This window comes from Ranitomeya imitator, chromosome 3 (genome assembly GCF_032444005.1).
Source record: "Ranitomeya imitator isolate aRanImi1 chromosome 3, aRanImi1.pri, whole genome shotgun sequence".
In the NCBI taxonomy this organism is placed as follows: Eukaryota; Metazoa; Chordata; class Amphibia; order Anura; family Dendrobatidae; genus Ranitomeya; species Ranitomeya imitator.
In genome coordinates, this window is record NC_091284.1 from 445,364,706 (window position 1) to 445,383,807 (window position 19,102).

A 19,102-nucleotide genomic window follows, 5' to 3' on the forward strand; every position below is an offset into this window, starting at 1 on the left:
TATATCTTGGTACCGTGTTAGCCAGTAGATAGAAAAATATTTAGAATTGAGAGTCCTCAGTGGTTGGTACCTTTTAATGGGTATCTGAAAAGAAGGTAATAAATTGCAAGCTTTCGAGACTACACAGGTCTCTTCATCAGGCACAGACTAAAGCAAATTCTGAAGAATCACATATTTATACGCATCACAGCACAGAGCTGTCATTATGCGAGAGTGCTAAGTGATAAACAGTTGTGTCCAATATTTATTTGTTTGTTTTCATTTGTTTTTGTTGTTTTTTTCTGTTGAACCACAATTCAAATATAATGTCTGATTTTCATTAGTTGACATTCAGCCAATTTAAATTGAAAATTACTTTTGTCAGTTTCAAGTTATTTCAGTGACCATTGTGGAATTTTCTTCCTTTAACAGAACCATACCAATCACCTCTTGTTAATTATTAATTCACCTTACAAGGCATGATACAAACGCTTCATGTTGAGGACTGAATAAAGTATAGAACACAATTCATTTTTCAATATTTATTTTAAATTCATAAATTCAATTCACTGTTTAGAAATTAAGCACATCCTATATAAAGATTTGAGCTAACATTGTGGAATCCGTGCAGATATCCCACATGTAATGTTACCAGTGTAACATAGTAATTCTCTAGTTTAGAGTTATTATCAAAAACCGTACGGACTGAATATTAGCTCCTGCTTACATTTGTATATAAACTCTCTCTGTTCTCCAGGCATGATATACTTACGATCCTCTACTCTAGAGAACATATTTGATATATAATGTTATATTACGTAATTACTCTTTGTACAATTAATAACCTGAGAGTCTAGACTATTGTCTTCTGATATGTTCACATGTGAATGTAGACAATTCACCATATTAATGGTCCTTTCGACTTTTCATCCAGTTTCTGATCTGCTCGACCTGTGCGACCACGCAGCTCTTTGCCGTGCCCCCTGCTGCAGTGTACTGTTCCACGCTGTTAGTATAGTTCCACAATTTAGACACGTCACTGGCAAATAGTGGACTGCATAAAATAGAGGCAGAACATAAAAATTAAGATATGGTAATATAAGAAATACGGAAGATATTCAGAGCAGTTTTGTCGATGACCTTCCGCAACCTCTTGCAATTAGGCGGGTAGGGTCTTCCAACAAGGCTGAGACGCCACACATATTTAATCATGAAACAATCACATGTATGTGCTAATTTCATAACTTTGATATGACTGTCGTGCTCCAATTTAGCACTAATAAAGGATTATTCTCCTTTCTGTTGTTTATAGCCTGTTACTTTGGAGAACAGCAGCAGAACATGCCCCGTGCTTACCGCAAGCTCTTTTCAATTGCGCTTGTAAGAACAGTTTGAAGCTGGCAGGGAGATTGATGGAGCGTGCGGTTACCTGTTAATCCGACCAGCTTCAGCGCATTGCTTACAAGCTAGGCAGCAGCGGTAGTCGGTCTCCTAGGCAACGAGCTGTAAACAACAGATATATTACTGCAAATTGTAATAAGCAGTAAGGCTAAGTTCACACTAGGCGTTTTTGTTGCTTTTTTTATGCTACTTTTCAGCTGTGTTTTACAATACCAGCAAATCTCATGCACACACATTGTTTTTTTATTTTTCAACACTAAATTTTATCAGTTTGCACAAGTGACAAATCTAGCATGCCAAAACCGCTGAAAAAAATGCCAGAAAAACCAAAGAAAACATGCTTTTTTTCTGCATCTTCTTTCCTACAAAAGATCAGTTTTTCCTGCAGAAAAAAAAATGCTGGAAAAAACCCTAAATTGTAAAGTGCTTGTTCTTATAAGCGCTATCCGACAGTATCCATCTATGAAGATGGGAAAAACCCTTAAATTATTATTTTAGAGGATTGAGTATTTTACATTTTAATGTTAAATAATCCAAAGCTTTGATGTGTGTGATGAAACCCTGAAAAACTGTAGAGGAGTTATGGTATGCCTCTGAATAGGGTATAAGAAGGAGCAGCCCACATACAAGTATGATCGGGGCTATCTGGGGGGCTCGTAACGCTGAAGTGCTCCCTGGTCACTGCAGTAAAGCTATGCACCACCCCTGCCTATCTGCTCTTTAGTGACAGCCAATCGAGAGCCCAGTATCTGAATGATATGAATTAATCTGTATAGTTGCTTTAGACAAAAAATGGTAGGACATTATGAATGGAAACGATTTACAAAGTTTCTACATTTTTCCTTTTAGATGCATTTGAGCAATACAAATTGGTAGAATGTGGACATAGCCCTAAGAAAGAGTAATACAGGCCTTATATATCGATGACCTATCTTCAGATAGGTCATCAATATATAGGATAGGTCATCAATATCAGATCAGCTCCAAACACAGTCTAGAGACCATCCTTGGATACTACAGCTCAGCTCCCATTCACTTCAATAAGAGCCAAGGTAGGACATCAAGATCTAAGCCCAGGGCAACCAATTTAAAGCCTTTACTGCCAGTGATCATCCGAAATTCTACACCACTCTCCATCTAATGATGGCAGAAGGACCTTCAACCAGAGGAGGGAGAGTCAGAATTAGCCTGTGGTTTATGAAATAGGTGCAAAGCTAAACATACTGTCACCAGTCTCATACCTGATACTCTTCAAATCCTCCAGTGACAGTTTATTGATTGCGAGGCCCTTGGTTTCCGCTAGCTGAACAACCTTTCCAGAGATTCCATGTGCTTGCCTGAAGGGCATCTATAATACAAAAACATCCAGTCACAGGAAACCATTACTAGCTTAGGCTGGGGTAATGATTTTCCTCCAGTCACTGCACTATCCCAAACATTTACTGCTGGTAAATATCACATTGTATGACAATAAATCAAATAACGTATTTTTCGAACTATAAGACACGCTTTTTTCCCCAAAAAATTTGGTAGGAAAATGATGAGGGGGTGTCTTATAGTCTGAATGTACCGCTTGCTGTGTGAGGGATGGCGGCCGTGGTGGTGGAGCAGGGTCACTGGAGGTAGGAGCAGGATCACCGTTGCAGGAAAGCTGGTAGCAGAAGGAGCAGTGAATATTCATTTCTCCATTAAAGGGAATGAATATTCACTGCTCCCCACTCCCATAATCCCGCAACCACCACTTGGCTCCAAAGTCAGTGATAGTAAATGATGGTCAAGATTTTTACTATCCCTAATGCTGGCGTCGAGAGGTCAGCGGGATAATGGACATGGGGAGCAGTGAATATTAATTTCCCTTTAATGAGAAAATCAATATTCACTGCTCCTGCTGTTGTGACCCCAATGGCGAGGGTCTCAGAGGAACGTGGAAGTCTGCAAGATACAAAAATCCAGCTCATAGGGCAGTGGTAACTGGGTTGACCATATATCTACTCCTAACGCCAACACTAGAAGTAGCCGGGGGTCATACCTACGTTGATCCTAGATGACTCGCGCCAGCCGGAGAATCTAAATACCCCTAGTAGAGGAAAACAAAGACCTCTCTTGCCTCCAGAGAAAGGGACCCCAAAGCAGGATAGAAGCCCCCCACAAATAATAACGGTGAGGTAAGAGGAAATGACAAACACAGAAATGAACCAGGTTTAGCACAGAGAGGCCCGCTAACTAATAGCAGAATATAGAAAGGTAACTTATATGGTCAACAAAAAACCCTATCAAAAATCCACACTGGAAATTCAAGAACCCCCGAACCGTCTAACGGTCCGGGGGGAGAACACCAGCGCCCTAGAGCTTCCAGCAAAAGTCAGGATACAGATTAGGAACAAGCTGGACAAAAATACAAAACCAAAAACAAATAGCAAAAAGCAAAGTAAATGACTTAGCTGAATAACCGGACCAGGATCAGTAGACAAGAGCACAGCAGATTAGCTCTGATAACTACGTTGCCAGGCATAGAACTGAGTGTCCAGGGAGCTTATAAAGCAACGCCCCTAACTAACGACCCAGGTGCGGATAAAAGGAAAGACAGAAAAACCAGAGTCAAAAAACTAGTAACCACCAGAGGGAGCCAAAAAGCAAATTCACAACAGTACCCCCCCCTTAGTGAGGGGTCACCGAACCCTCACCACGACCACCAGGGCGATCAGGATGAGCGGCATGAAAGGCACGAACTAAATCGGCCGCATGAACATCAGAGGCGACCACCCAGGAATTATCCTCCTGACCATAGCCCTTCCACTTGACCAGGTACTGAAGTCTTCGCCTGGAGAGGCGAGAATCCAAGATCTTCTCCACCACGTACTCCAACTCGCCCTCAACCAACACCGGAGCAGGAGGCTCAGCAGAAGGAACTACAGGCACAACGTACCGCCGCAACAAGGACCTATGAAATACATTGTGAATAGCAAACGACACAGGAAGATCCAGACGAAAAGATACAGGATTAAGGATTTCCAATATCTTGTAAGGACCAATAAAACGAGGTTTAAATTTGGGAGAGGAGACCTTCATAGGAACAAAGCGGGAAGAAAGCCATACCAAATCCCCAACGCGTAGTCGGGGACCCACACCGCGGCGGCGGTTGGCAAAGCGCTGAGCCCTCTCCTGTGACAACTTCAAGTTGTCCACCACATGATTCCAGATCCGCTGCAACCTATCCACCACAGAATCCACCCCAGGACAGTCAGAAGACTCCACATGACCTGAAGAAAAGCGAGGATGGAAACCAGTGTTGCAGAAAAAAGGCGAAACCAAGGTGGCGGAACTAGCCCGATTATTAAGGGCAAACTCAGCCAACGGCAAGAATGTCACCCAATCGTCCTGATCAGCAGAGACAAAACACCTCAAATAAGCCTCCAAAGTCTGATTGGTTCGCTCCGTCTGTCCATTAGTCTGAGGATGGAAAGCAGAGGAAAACGACAAATCAATGCCCATCCTACTACAAAAGGATCGCCAGAACCTGGAAACGAACTGGGATCCTCTATCTGACACAATATTCTCAGGGATGCCGTGCAAACGAACCACGTTCTGGAAAAACACAGGAACCAGATCGGAAGAGGAAGGCAGCTTAGGCAAAGGAACCAAATGGACCATCTTGGAGAAGCGATCACATATCACCCAGATAACAGACATGCCCTGAGATAGCGGAAGATCAGAAATGAAATCCATGGAGATATGTGTCCAAGGTCTCTTCGGGACAGGCAAGGGCAAGAGCAACCCGCTGGCACGAGAACAGCAAGGCTTAGCTCTAGCACAAGTCCCACAGGACTGCACAAATGACCGCACATCCCTTGACAAAGAAGGCCACCAAAAGGACCTGGCCACCAGATCTCTGGTGCCAAAAATTCCCGGGTGACCTGCCAACACCGAGGAATGAACCTCGGAAATGACTCTGCTGGTCCACTTATCCGGAACAAACAGTCTGTCAGGTGGACAAGACTCAGGCCTATCAGCTTGAAATCTCTGCAACACACGTCGCAGATCCGGAGAAATAGCTGATAAGATAACTCCATCCTTAAGAATACCAACAGGATCAGCGACTCCAGGAGCATCAGGCACAAAGCTCCTAGAAAGAGCATCGGCCTTCACATTCTTTGAACCTGGTAAATACGAGACAACAAAATCAAAGCGGGAGAAAAACAATGACCAGCGGGCCTGTCTCGGATTAAGGCGTTTAGCAGACTCGAGATACATCAGATTTTTGTGATCAGTCAAGACCACCACACGATGCTTAGCACCCTCGAGCCAATGACGCCACTCCTCAAATGCCCACTTCATGGCCAACAACTCCCGATTGCCCACATCATAATTTCGCTCGGCAGGCGAAAACTTCCTAGAGAAAAAGGCACAAGGTTTCATAACAGAGCAACCAGGGCCTCTCTGCGACAAAACGGCCCCTGCTCCAATCTCCGAAGCATCCACCTCAACCTGAAAGGGAAGTGAGACATCGGGCTGGCACAAAACAGGCGCCGAAGTAAACCGGCGTTTCAACTCCTGGAAAGCCTCCACGGCAGCAGGAGCCCAGTTAGCTACATCGGAGCCCTTCTTGGTCATATCCGTCAAAGGTTTCACAACGCTAGAAAAATTAGCGATAAAACGACGGTAGAAGTTAGCGAAACCCAAGAACTTCTGAAGACTCTTAACTGACGAGGGCTGAGTCCAATCAAGAATAGCTCGGACCTTGACCGGGTCCATCTCCACAGCAGAAGGGGAAAAAATAAACCCCAAAAAGGGAACCTTCTGTACACCAAAGAGACACTTTGAGCCTTTGACAAACAAAGAATTTTCACGCAAAATTTTAAAGACCAACCTGACCTGCTCCACATGCGAGTCCCAATCATCAGAAAAAACCAAAATATCATCCAGATAAACGATCAAAAATTTATCCAGATACTTCCGGAAAATGTCATGCATAAAGGACTGAAAAACTGAAGGCGCATTGGAGAGCCCAAAAGGCATCACCAAGTACTCAAAATGACCTTCGGGCGTATTGAATGCGGTTTTCCATTCATCACCTTGCTTAATGCGCACAAGGTTGTACGCACCACGAAGGTCTATCTTGGTGAACCACTTGGCACCTTTAATTCGGGCAAACAAGTCAGACAACAGCGGCAGAGGATACTGAAATTTGACAGTGATCTTATTTAAAAGCCGATAATCAATACAAGGCCTCAAAGATCCGTCCTTTTTAGCCACAAAAAAGAATCCTGCACCAAGAGGGGAAGAAGACGGACGAATATGTCCTTTCTCCAAAGACTCCTTGATATACGAACGCATAGCGGTATGTTCAGGTACCGACAGATTAAAGAGTCTTCCCTTAGGAAATTTACTGCCTGGAATCAAATCTATAGCACAGTCACAGTCCCTATGAGGAGGCAATGCACTGGACCTGGACTCGCTAAAGACATCCTGATAATCAGACAAATACTCCGGAACTTCCGAAGGCGTAGAAGAAGCAATAGACACAGGCAGGATATCCCCATGAATACCACGACAGCCCCAACTAGAAACTGACATAGCCTTCCAGTCCAGGACGGGATTATGGGTCTGTAACCATGGCAGCCCTAAAACAACCAAATCATGCATTTTATGTAAAACAAGAAAACGTATCACCTCGCGGTGTTCAGGAGTCATGCACATGGTAACCTGTGTCCAATACTGCGGTTTATTTGCTGCCAATGGCGTAGCATCAATACCCCTAAGAGGAATAGGATTTTCTAATGGTTCAAGAGTAAAACCACAGCGCTTAGCAAATGACAGATCCATAAGACTCAGGGCAGCACCTGAATCTACAAACGCCATGACAGGATAAGACGACAGTGAGCAAATCAAAGTCACAGACAGAATAAATTTAGGTTGCAAATTTCCAGCGGTGACCGGACCAACAACCTTAGCTATACGTTTAGAGCATGCTGAGATAACATGTGTAGAATCACCACAGTAGTAGCACAAGCCATTCCGGCGTCTATGAATTTTCCGCTCATTTCTGGTCAGGATTCTATCACATTGCATTAAATCAGGTGTCTGTTCAGACAACACCATGAGGGAATTTGCGGTTTTTCTATCACATTGCACCGAATTAGGTGTCTGTTCAGACAACACCATGAGGGAATTTGCGGTCTTGCGCTCCCGCAATCGCCGGTCAATTTGAATAGCCAGTGCCATAGCATCATTCAGACCTGTGGGAATGGGAAAACCCACCATAACATCTTTAATGGCATCAGAAAGACCATTTCTAAAATTAGCGGCCAGTGCACAGTCGTTCCAATGTGTCAGCACGGACCATTTCCGAAATTTTTGGCAATACACTTCAGCCTCGTCCTGCCCCTGAGACATAGCCAGCAGGGCCTTTTCTGCCTGAATCTCAAGATTGGGTTCCTCATAAAGTAAACCGAGCGCCAGAAAAAACGCATCAATATCAGCCAATGCCGGATCTCCTGGCGCCAGCGAAAAAGCCCAATCTTGAGGGTCACCCCGTAAGAACGAAATAACAATTTTTACTTGCTGAGCGGAGTCTCCAGATGAACAGGGTCTCAGGGACAAAAACAATTTACAATTATTCTTGAAATTCCTAAACTTAAACCTGTCTCCGGAAAACAGTTCAGGAATCGGTATCTTAGGTTCTGACCCAGGACTTCTGATAACATAATCTTGTAAGCCCTGCACACGAGTAGCCAGCTGGTCCACACTTGTAATCAAGGTCTGGACATTCATGTCTGCAGCAAGCATAAGCCACTCTGAGGTAAAGGGGATGAAGAAAAAAAAAAAAAAAAAAAAAAAAAAAAATGAGAGAGGAGAAAAAAAAAAAACTCAGAATCTTCTTTCTTATAATCCCTCTTTTGCAATGCATTAAACATTTAATATTGTCCTGGCAAACTGTTGTGACCCCAATGGCGAGGGTCTCAGAGGAACGTGGAAGTCTGCAAGATACAAAAATCCAGCTCATAGGGCAGTGGTAACTGGGTTGACCATATAAAGCCCCCCACAAATAATAACGGTGAGGTAAGAGGAAATGACAAACACAGAAATGAACCAGGTTTAGCACAGAGAGGCCCGCTAACTAATAGCAGAATATAGAAAGGTAACTTATATGGTCAACAAAAAACCCTATCAAAAATCCACACTGGAAATTCAAGAACCCCCGAACCGTCTAACGGTCCGGGGGGAGAACACCAGCGCCCTAGAGCTTCCAGCAAAAGTCAGGATACAGATTAGGAACAAGCTGGACAAAAATACAAAACCAAAAACAAATAGCAAAAAGCAAAGTAAATGACTTAGCTGAATAACCGGACCAGGATCAGTAGACAAGAGCACAGCAGATTAGCTCTGATAACTACGTTGCCAGGCATAGAACTGAGTGTCCAGGGAGCTTATAAAGCAACGCCCCTAACTAACGACCCAGGTGCGGATAAAAGGAAAGACAGAAAAACCAGAGTCAAAAAACTAGTAACCACCAGAGGGAGCCAAAAAGCAAATTCACAACATCCTGCGCTCAGTGTGCCTGTGAGTCAGGTGCCGGAATCAGAAGAAGACGACGTGCGCCAAGGGAGCGAATGATAGATGAGTAGAAATTGTTTAATGTGTAAAAAAAAAAAAAAGGCATAATGGGAGGCATATATACCAGGATGGGCCCATGATGGGGGACAAATATACCAGGATGGGGACATATATATATATATATATATACGGATGGGGGGCCCAGGATGGGGGCATTATTACAGAATTGGGGGACATTCGGCAGCAGACCCCCCCATAACAGTGCGTCATGACCACATTGTTTGATTCTTTTTTTTTTACTATTTTGTTCCTCTAAATCCTAGATACATCTTATAGTCCGAAAAATAAGATAATTCCTCAGGATAGGGTAACATTTTATAGTTTACATATTTCCACTGCAAATCTATAGCATTTCAAAAGCCATATATGTGCTGCAGATTATGCTGTGGATTTACCATGGCATTAACCCTGGAAAACGCCTGGATGTTTTTTTCTAGATCCATCTAGATGTATTGGACTACCACTGATAGCCAGCAATCCTTGTTGGCATTCCTGGGACTGGTTATGTATAACATGTATAATACACAACCCTTATGTAGATCAGGCACCACTTACCCCTTTCCTGACTAAATAATAAGCAATGTCCGTGGCCAACATATCTGGACTCAGCGCTTTCTCCATTGCCTCTTTGTTAATCTAGAATACAAAATTCCAAATATCTCAGTATGTGCTATTCCATATAGCTTGTAAATTACTGCAGAAATCCATACACAAAGCGCTACCAGAAAATACAGCTATGAAATGTGTTATGTTCAGTCCTGCACAAATCCAAAAATATTGCTGAAGGCGTCAATGAGTCTCTATATACTTAATGAATCTGGAGTTTGGCTTTCATCATATTGTAGGGAAGATCTATAACTGAGATCACGGTAGATAGCACCTATTTATGGACATATACAATGCATGTAAAAATTTGAGCACATCTGGTCAAAATGACTGTTATTGTAAACAGTTAAACAAGTTGAAGATGAAATGATCTCTAAAAGGCCTAAAGTTAAAGATGACATTTCCTTTATATTTTAGGCACAAAAAAAATTCTGTTTTTTAACTTTTAAAAATTACAAAAAGGAAAATGGGCTGATGCAAAAGTCTGGGCATCCTTGGAGATTTGTGTGCTCAGATAATTTTGACCAAGGTTTAAAGTTTCAGACCTTAATTAGCCTGTTAGGGTTATGGCTTGTTCACTATCATTGTTAGGAAAAGCCAGGTGATGCAAATTAACTAGCTTTATAAAAACCCAGCTTCCTCTAATCTTGTGCCAAAAAACTGCAGCCATAAGTTCTTCTCAGCAGCTGCCTAGCACTCTGAAAATTGTGGATGCCCACAAAGCAGAAGAAGGGTATAAGAAGATAGAAAAGCTTTTTCAAGTTGCCCTTTCCTCAGTTTAAAATGTAATAGAGAAATGGCAGTTAACAGTGACAGTGGAGGCCAAGATAAGGCCTGGAAGACCAAGAAAATTTTCCGTGAAAGCTGCCAGCATGATTGCTACAGAGGCAAATCAGAACACCCTCTTGAATGCAAAAGACCTTCAGAAAGATTTAGCAGACTCGAGTTGTGGTAAATTGTTCTACTGTTCAGAGACACGTGTACAAATATGGCCTTCATGGAAGAGTCATCAGAAGAAAACCTCTCGTGCGTTCTCAAAATTAAAAAAAAGTACAGGATTTCAGGAACAGAACATCTCACCAACCATTAAGCATGGGGGTGGATCATTCATGCTTTGGGGCTGTGTTGAAGCCAATGGCATGAGGAACATTTCACGGGTAGAGGGCAGAATGGATTCAATTAAATTTCAACAACTTCTTGATGCAAGCATAACACCATCTGTAACAAGCTGAAGTTGGAAAGATGATGGCTTCTGCAAATGGATAATGATCCTAAACAAAAGTCAAAATCCACAATAGACTACCTCAAAATGCGAAAGTTGAAGGTTTTACAATGGCCCTCACGGTTCTCTGATCTGATCAATCTTGAAAATCTGTGGCTAGACCTCAAAAAAGCAGTCCATGAAAGATGACCCAGGAATCTCACAGAACTAGAAGAATTTTCCTAGGAAAAATGGCTGAAAATCAATCAAAGAAGAACTGAAAAACTGTTGTCTGGCTCCAAAAAGCGCTTACAAGCTGTGATACTTGCAAAAGGTGGCCTACTAGGTACTAACAATGCAAATTTTTGCATCGGCCCATTTTCCCTTTTTGTAATTTTTAAAATGTAAGAGATGAAACACATGTTTTGCCTAAAATACAAAGGAAATGTGTCATCTTTAACTTTAGGCCTTTTAGAGATCATTTCATCTTCAACTTGCTTAACTGTTCACAATAACAGTAATTTTGACCAGGGATATCCAACTTTTTACATGCCACTGTACATATCTTGTAGTTGTAGATCAGTAATTTACATAAACTCTCATAAAAATCGTGATTAAAGCGATAGATAAAACAAGAGATTTACCTGTAGTGTGGAAATCACACCGGATGCCACCTGAAGCACTGCACATATGGTATCATAGACATCAAACATGGCCTCCTTGTCTTCCTATATGCCAAAATACACGTGCTTTTAATAACCAATTTATTTGTACCACCATTAATATTGTAAGTAAAAGTACTGTTGCTTCCATGTGATAAGGTATTAAAAGAGATGGCTTTTATAACATTTTGGTGGAATAGTCCATGTATAATATCAGAAAAAAATAAGCACATGTATGGCCACCATAAGGTGTTCCATTCAAAGGATGAGCATTATGGTGAATGATGGCATATTTACAAATGGATGCTTTAGAATTTTTCAAAGTCATACTTGCCTGTAGGTCCTTGTTATATGTACTTGGAAGGCCTTTCAGTGTCATCAGGAAACCAGAGCACTTGAAAAGAAATACATTTAGAACAAGTTTAGAATATTTCACTCAAACCATTTCCCCAAGTATAGCGAGTAATCCAGTGTATGACTAAAGATACTTGTCAACCTAGAGGCACACTGATGGGTGAGCTTTAGGTCTTCATATATAGAAATCAGAAATAGGGCTATATCCAAATCATGGATTTGGTAGAAAATTATACTGGCAATATATTTTACTAATACTAATAATATATTACTTTATGTTTTTTTCTACCCCAGACTCTGGCGTAATTACAGCAATAAACATGATGTTACCAGACTCTGAAATCTGCCATTCAGGATTCGAATAATGAATTCATTAACTTGTTCCTGTTCCTAATAGATGGTGCTCTATTTTTACCTGTCTGATGTGCTTTGATACCCTTTTAAGCACATGAGAAAATATATCTAATTTTTTGGGGCTACACATAATCTGGATTAAAGGGAACCTGTCATGTAATATAACCCCATTAACAAGTAGATATGGGGTTAATCTGCAGGTTAAGGGTAAGTGCACACGTATTTTGGAGCTCTGCGGATTTTTCCGCAGCGGATTTGAGAAATCCGCAGGTAAAAGGCACTGCGTTTTACCTGCGGATTTACTGCGGTTTTTATGCGGATTTTGTGCGGATTCCACTGCGGTTTTACACCTGCGGATTCCTATAGAGGAGCAGGTGTAAACCAAAGCGGAATCCGCACAAAGAATTGAAATGCTATGGAATGTAACCCGCAGTTTTTCTGCAGCATGCACACTGCGGATTGCGGTTTCCATAGGTTTACATTGTACTCTAAACGCATTCAAAGTTGCTGCGGACCCGCAGCTGCAGATCCGCTGCGGATCCGCAGCAAAATCCGCAACGTGTACACATAGTCTAATAGCGTTCTGAACCTGCCCAGTGCTCACACTTATTGCCCCTCTGCCAGGAGGAAATTAACTTTATTCCCCCTGGCAGTATTCGGCTTACAGTCATACATAGGGGCGGCGCCGAAACGTGTTCAGTTACCCTTATGTGTATAGAGAGAACTGGCTGTAACCGCATCCCTGGCACTGACTGACAGCAGGCCCTAATGCTGAGCTGCTGTCAGTCAGTGCTGGGATCGTGGTTACAGCTGTAGCTTTATATACTTAGAAATATACTGTGCCGACGCCACACCTATGACTGGAAGCTGAACACTCCCGGGGGAAATAAAGTTAATTTCCTCCTGGCAGTGGGGCTCTCAGTGTGGACACCGCATGGTGTCAGAACGCTATTAACCTGCAGATTAACCCCATATCTGCACGTTATTTCACATGGCAGATTCCCTTTAAATTATGATGCTTTTACACTTCCGCAATCTACTTATTTGGTTCCAATTTAGTTAAAGTGAATGTGTCAACAGAAAATTAACTATTTTTTTATCAGGTTTTTAAATTAAATATGCTTATATTGCTTATATTTCCTTCATAAAGTTATTCTTCTTATTTTTCACATCACTGTATATATAAAAATAAAAGAGAAATCTGGCAGTTTTCACACTGGCCACTAAACTCAATACTGGACTCATACTTGTTCTTTTCAGCAGCCAAATAGACATAGGCAGCGCTAGGCTGAATCTGCCTCTTGACTTTTATAGAAGCATTTCTGGTCATGTGCTGATCCAGTTGGGGGCAGATATACAGCATTATAGAATGCTGTATATCAGCCCTCAAAGGCGGTGGCCTTAAGTCGTATCAGGCAAACCAGGTGTCAGGTTCCCTTTAAACAAGTTATCCTTCACTGCAAACCTTATGAGTGCCAAGTTTTGTCTACTATACTATTTACGGATTGGAACCCTACAGGAGTGCCGTATTGTTTTCAACACTGTATAGGGAATGTGTCATTAACCCCTCTGTGACCTTAGACGTACTATCCCGTCGAGGTGCCCTGGGCTTATCTGACCCTGGACGGGATAGTACGTCATAGCCGATCGGCCGCGCTCACGGGGGGAGCGCGGCCGATCGCGGCCGGGTGTCAGCTGCTTATCGCAGCTGACATCCGGCACTATGTGCCAGGAGCGGTCACGGACCGCCCCCGGCACATTAACCCCTGGCACACCGCGATCAAAGATGATCGCGATGTGCCGGCGGTGCAGGGAAGCACCGCGCAGGGAGGGGGCTCCCTGCGGGCTTCCCTGAGACCCCCGGAGCAACGCGATGTGATCGCGTTGCTGCGAGGGTCTCACCTCCCTCCCTGCTCCCTCCAGCCCCGGATCCAAGATGGCCGCGGATCCGGGTCCTGCAGGGAGGGAGGTGGCTTCACAGAGCCTGCTCAGAGCAGGTACTGTGAAGCCTGCAGCGCTGCATGTCAGATCAGTGATCTGACAGAGTGCTGTGCAAACTGTCAGATCACTGATCTGTGATGTCCCCCCCTGGGACAAAGTAAAAAAGTAAAAAAAAAATTTTCCAAATGTGTAAAAAAAATAAAAAAAAATATTCCAAAATAATGAAAAAAAACAAAAATATTATTCCCATAAATACATTTCTTCATCTAAATAAAAAAAAAAAAACAATAAAAGTACACATATTTAGTATCGCCGCGTCCGTAACGACCCGACCTATAAAACTGTCCCACTAGTTAACCCCTTCAGTAAACACCGTAAGAAAAAAAAAAAAAAAAAACGAGGCAAAAAACAACGCTTTATTATCATACCGCCGAACAAAAAGTGGAATAACACGCGATCAAAAGGACAGATATAAATAACCATGGTACCGCTGAAAGCGTCATATTGTCCCGCAAAAAAAGAGCCGCCATACAGCATCATCAGCAAAAAAATAAAAAAGTTATAGTCCTGAGAATAAAGCGATGCAAAAATAATTATTTTTTCTGTAAAATAGTTTTTATCGTATAAAAGCGCCAAACCATAAAAAAATGATATAAATGAGGTATCGCTGTAATCGTACTGACCCGAAGAATAAAACTGATTTATCAATTTTACCAAACGCGGAACGGTATAAACGCCTCCCCCAATAGAAATTCATGAATAGCTGGCTTTTGGTCATTCTTCCTCACAAAAATCGGAATAAAAAGCGATCAAAAAATGTCACGTGCCCAAAAATGTTTTCAATAAAAACGTCAACTCGTCCCGCAAAAAAACAAGACCTCACATGACTCTGTGGACCAAAATATGGAAAAATTATAGCTCTCAAAATGTGGTATTGCAAAAAATATTTTTTGCAATAAAAAGGGTCTTTCAGTGTGTGACGGCTGCCAATCATAAAAATCCGCTAAAAAAACTCGCTATAAAAGTAAATCAAACCCCCCTTCATCACCCCCTTAGTTAGGGAAAAATAAAAAAAAATGTATTTATTTCCATTTTCCCATTAGGGCTAGGGTTAGGGCTAGGGTTAGGGCTAGGGTTAGGGCTAGGGTTAGGGTTAGGGTTGGGGCTACAGTTAGGGTTGGGGCTAAAGTTAGGGTTAGGGTTTAGATTACATTTACAGTTGGGAATAGGGTTGGGATTAGGGTTAGGGGTGTGTCAGGGTTAGAGGTGTGGTTAGGGTTACCGTTGGAATTAGGGTTAGGGGTGTGTTTAGATTAGGGTTTCAGTTATAATTGGGGGGTTTCCACTGTTTCGGCACATCAGGGGCTCTCCAAACACGACATGGCGTCCGATCTCAATTCCAGCCAATTCTGCGTTGAAAAAGTAAAACAGTGCTCCTTCCCTTCCGAGCTCTCCTGTGTGCCCAAACAGGGGTTTACCCCAACATATGGGGTATCAGCGTACTCAGGACAAATTGGACAACAACTTTTGTGGACCAATTTCTCCTGTTACCCTTGGGAAAATACAAAACTGGGGGCTAAAAAATAATTTTTGTGGGAAAACAAAAAGATTTTTTATTTTCACGGCTCTGCGTTATAAACTGTAGTGAAACACTTGGGGGTTCAAAGTTCTCACAACACATCTAGATAAGTTCATTGAGGGGTCTAGTTTCCAATATGGGGTCACTTGTGGGGGGTTTCTACTGTTTAGGTACATTAGGGTCTCTGCAAACGCAATGTGACGCCTGCAGACCAATCCATCTAAGTCTGCATTCCAAATGATGCTCCTTCCCTTCCGAGCCCTCCCATGCGCCCAAACGGTGGTTCCCCCCCACATATCGGGTATCAGCGTACTCAGGACAAATTGGACAACAACATTTAGGGTCCAATTTCTCCTGCTAACCTTGGAAAAATACAAAACTGGGGGCTAAAATATAATTTTTGTGGAAAAAAAAATATTTTTTATTTGCATGGCTCTGCGTTATAAACTGTAGTGAAATACTTGGGGGTTCAAAGCTCTCACAACACATCAAGATGAGTTCCTTAGGGGGTCTACTTTCCAAAATGGTGTCACTTGTGGGGGGTTTCTACTGTTTAGGTACATTAGGAGCTCTGCAAACGCAATGTGACGCCTGCAGACCATTCCATCTAAGTCTGCATTCCAAATGGCGCTCCTTCCCTTCCGAGCCCTCCCATGCGCCCAAACGGTGGTTCCCCCCCACATATGGGGTATCAGCGTACTCAGGACAAATTGGACAACAACTTTTGGGGTCCAATTTCTCCTGTTACCCTAGGGAAAATACAAAACTGGGGGCTAAAAAATAATTTTTGTGGGAAAAAAATTTTGTTTTATTTTTATGGCTCTGCATTATAAACTTCTGTGAAGCCCTTGGTGGGTCAAAGTGCTCACCACACATCCAGATAAGTTCCTTAGGGGGTCTACTTTCCAAAATGGTGTCACTTGTGGGGGGTTTCAATGTTTAGGCACATCAGTGGCTCTCCAAACGCAACATGGCGTCCCATCTCAATTCCTGTCAATTTTGCATTGAAAAGTCAAACGGCGCTCCTTCCCTTCCGAGCTCTCCCATGCGCCCAAACAGTGGTTTACTGCCACATATGGGGTATCAGCGTACTCGGGACAAATTGGACAACAACTTTTGAGGTCCAATTTCTTCTCTTACCCTTGGAAAAATAAAAAATTGGGGGCAAAAATATAATTTTTGTGAAAAAATATGATTTTTTATTTTTACGGTTCTGCATTATAAACTTCTGTGAAGCACTTGGTGGGTCAAAGTGCTCACCACACCTCTAGATAAGTTCCTTAGGGGGTCTACTTTCCAAAATGGTGTCACTTGTGGGGGGTTTCAATGTTTAGGCACATCAGTGGCTCTCCAAACGCAACATGGTGTCCCATCTCAATTTCTGTCAATTTTGCATTGAAAAGTCAAACTGCGCTCCTTCCCTTCCGAGCTCTCCCATGCGCCCAAACAGTGGTTTACTGCCACATATGGGGTATCAGCGTACTCAGGACAAATTGGACAACAACTTTTGAGGTCCAATTTCTTCTCTTACCCTTGGAAAAATAAAAAATTGGGGGCAAAAATATAATTTTTGTGAAAAAATATGATTTTTTATTTTTACGGTTCTGCATTATAAACTTCTGTGAAGCACTTGGTGGGTCAAAGTGCTCACCACACATCCAGATAAGTTCCTTAGGGGGTCTACTTTCCAAAATGGTGTCACTTGTGGGGGGTTTCAATGTTTAGGCACATCAGTGGCTCTCCAAACGCAACATGGCGTCCAATCTCAATTCCTGTCAATTTTGCATTGAAAAGTCAAATAGCGCTCCTTCCCTTCCGAGCTCTCCCATGCGTCCAAACAGTGGTTTACTGCCACATATGGGGTATCAGCGTACTCAGGACAAATTGGACAACAACTTTTTGGGTCCAATTTCTCCTGTTACCCTTGGTAAAATAAAACAAATTGGAGCTGAAGTAAATTTTTTGTGTAAAAAAGTTAAATGTTCATTTTTATTTAAACATTCCAAAAATTCCTATTAAACACCTGAAGGGTTAATAAACTTCTTGAATGTGGTTTTGAGCACCTTGAGGGGTGCAGTTTTTAGAATGGTGTCACACTTGGGCATTTTCTATCATATAGACCCCTCAAAATGACTTCAAATGAGACGTGGTCCCTAAAAAAAAATGGTGTTGTAAAAATGAGAAATTGCTGGTCAACTTTTAACCCTTATAACTCCCTAACAAAAAAAAAAATTGGTTCCAAAATTATGCTGATGTAAAGGAGACATGTGGGAAATGTTACTTATTAAGTATTTTGTGTGACATATCTCTGTGATTTAATTGCATAAAAATTCAAAGTTTGAAAATTGCGAAATTTTCAAAATTTTCGCCAAATTTCCGTTTTTTTCACAAATAAACGCAGGTACTATCAAAGAAATTTTACCACTATCATGAAGTACAATATGTCACGAGAAAACAGTGTCAGAATCACCAGGATCCGTTGAAGCGTTTCGGAGTTATAACCTCATAAAGGGACAGTGGTCAGAATTGTAAAAATTGGCCTGGTCATTGACGTGCAAACCACCCTTGGGGTAAAGGGGTTAATAGGCAACCTGTATCAAAATTAACGTTTCAGTTCTACATTTGGACCTTCATCAGAACTGATTGCCAGCAGAGTGTCTGGGTAAAAAGTCTTGCTATAGCGCTGGGTGCTACGACGCACGTTGCTCTGGTATAGCACCATTGCAAACCTCCTGAGTGCCAAGTTTTATCTACTACATTCCCTATAGAGGTCATATAATTGCAGATGAAAGTGAAGGAAATTTTTGGTCAGTCCTGGTGGGCTAACTAATTAGTCTACTGTGTGAGTTGGTGCTATAAGATTGTCAACTGGCATCAATATTCATGAATTAGAAGGAAGTTGCCAGACCCTTTAGGATATCCTTTTTTTCTGTTAGATTGTGCCAACATATTCCATGGCACTGTTCACAAAGAGCAATAGCTCACGTAACCCCTTTCCCACTCACAGTCAGTCAAGCACAGACACACCAGGACAGCTGATCTATCAAAAAGTAGGAGTGAGAGAAGAAACCAAAGTACCCAAGCACATAAGAAGAAGGTAAAAAGGAGTGTGCCAACAGTTATCAATATATTATTGAAACTAGGATAAGGATGTAGTGTTATATGAAAATAACTGTAGCATCTACATTGCAAGCATGTGTCCCACTACAACAATGTAAAGTTGATACACAGAAATATTGTAGTGATAAGTCTATTGCCCATACTCGGCCAAAGACACGTCCAGCTTTGCTGCGGATTAGTTCCAAACTGTCCGGGTTTTTCTTCTGAGGCATTAAACTACTCCCAGTACTGGGGAGAAATAAGATGAAAATTGAAGTATTAATTTTTATGATGTATGCACCACACTTCACA

The 19,102-nt window shown here is 42.1% G+C and overlaps 1 protein-coding gene across 3 annotated transcripts in view; it reads right to left on the reverse strand.

Annotated features, from left to right (window-relative positions):
- Positions 1-506: 506 nt before the first annotated feature.
- ASL (argininosuccinate lyase) overlaps positions 507-19,102 on the reverse strand; it is a 63,331-nt gene continuing 44,735 nt past the window's right edge. For all 3 annotated transcript variants that reach the window (XM_069757377.1, XM_069757375.1, XM_069757376.1), the window contains 6 exons: positions 18,955-19,039; positions 11,798-11,857; positions 11,446-11,529; positions 9,550-9,630; positions 2,622-2,728; positions 507-1,033 (listed from right to left, as the gene is read on the reverse strand). In XM_069757377.1, coding sequence (XP_069613478.1) covers positions 886-1,033; positions 2,622-2,728; positions 9,550-9,630; positions 11,446-11,529; positions 11,798-11,857; positions 18,955-19,039 — 565 coding nt within the window. In that variant the 3' untranslated portion in view covers positions 507-885. The remainder of the gene's footprint in view (positions 1,034-2,621; positions 2,729-9,549; positions 9,631-11,445; positions 11,530-11,797; positions 11,858-18,954; positions 19,040-19,102) is intronic.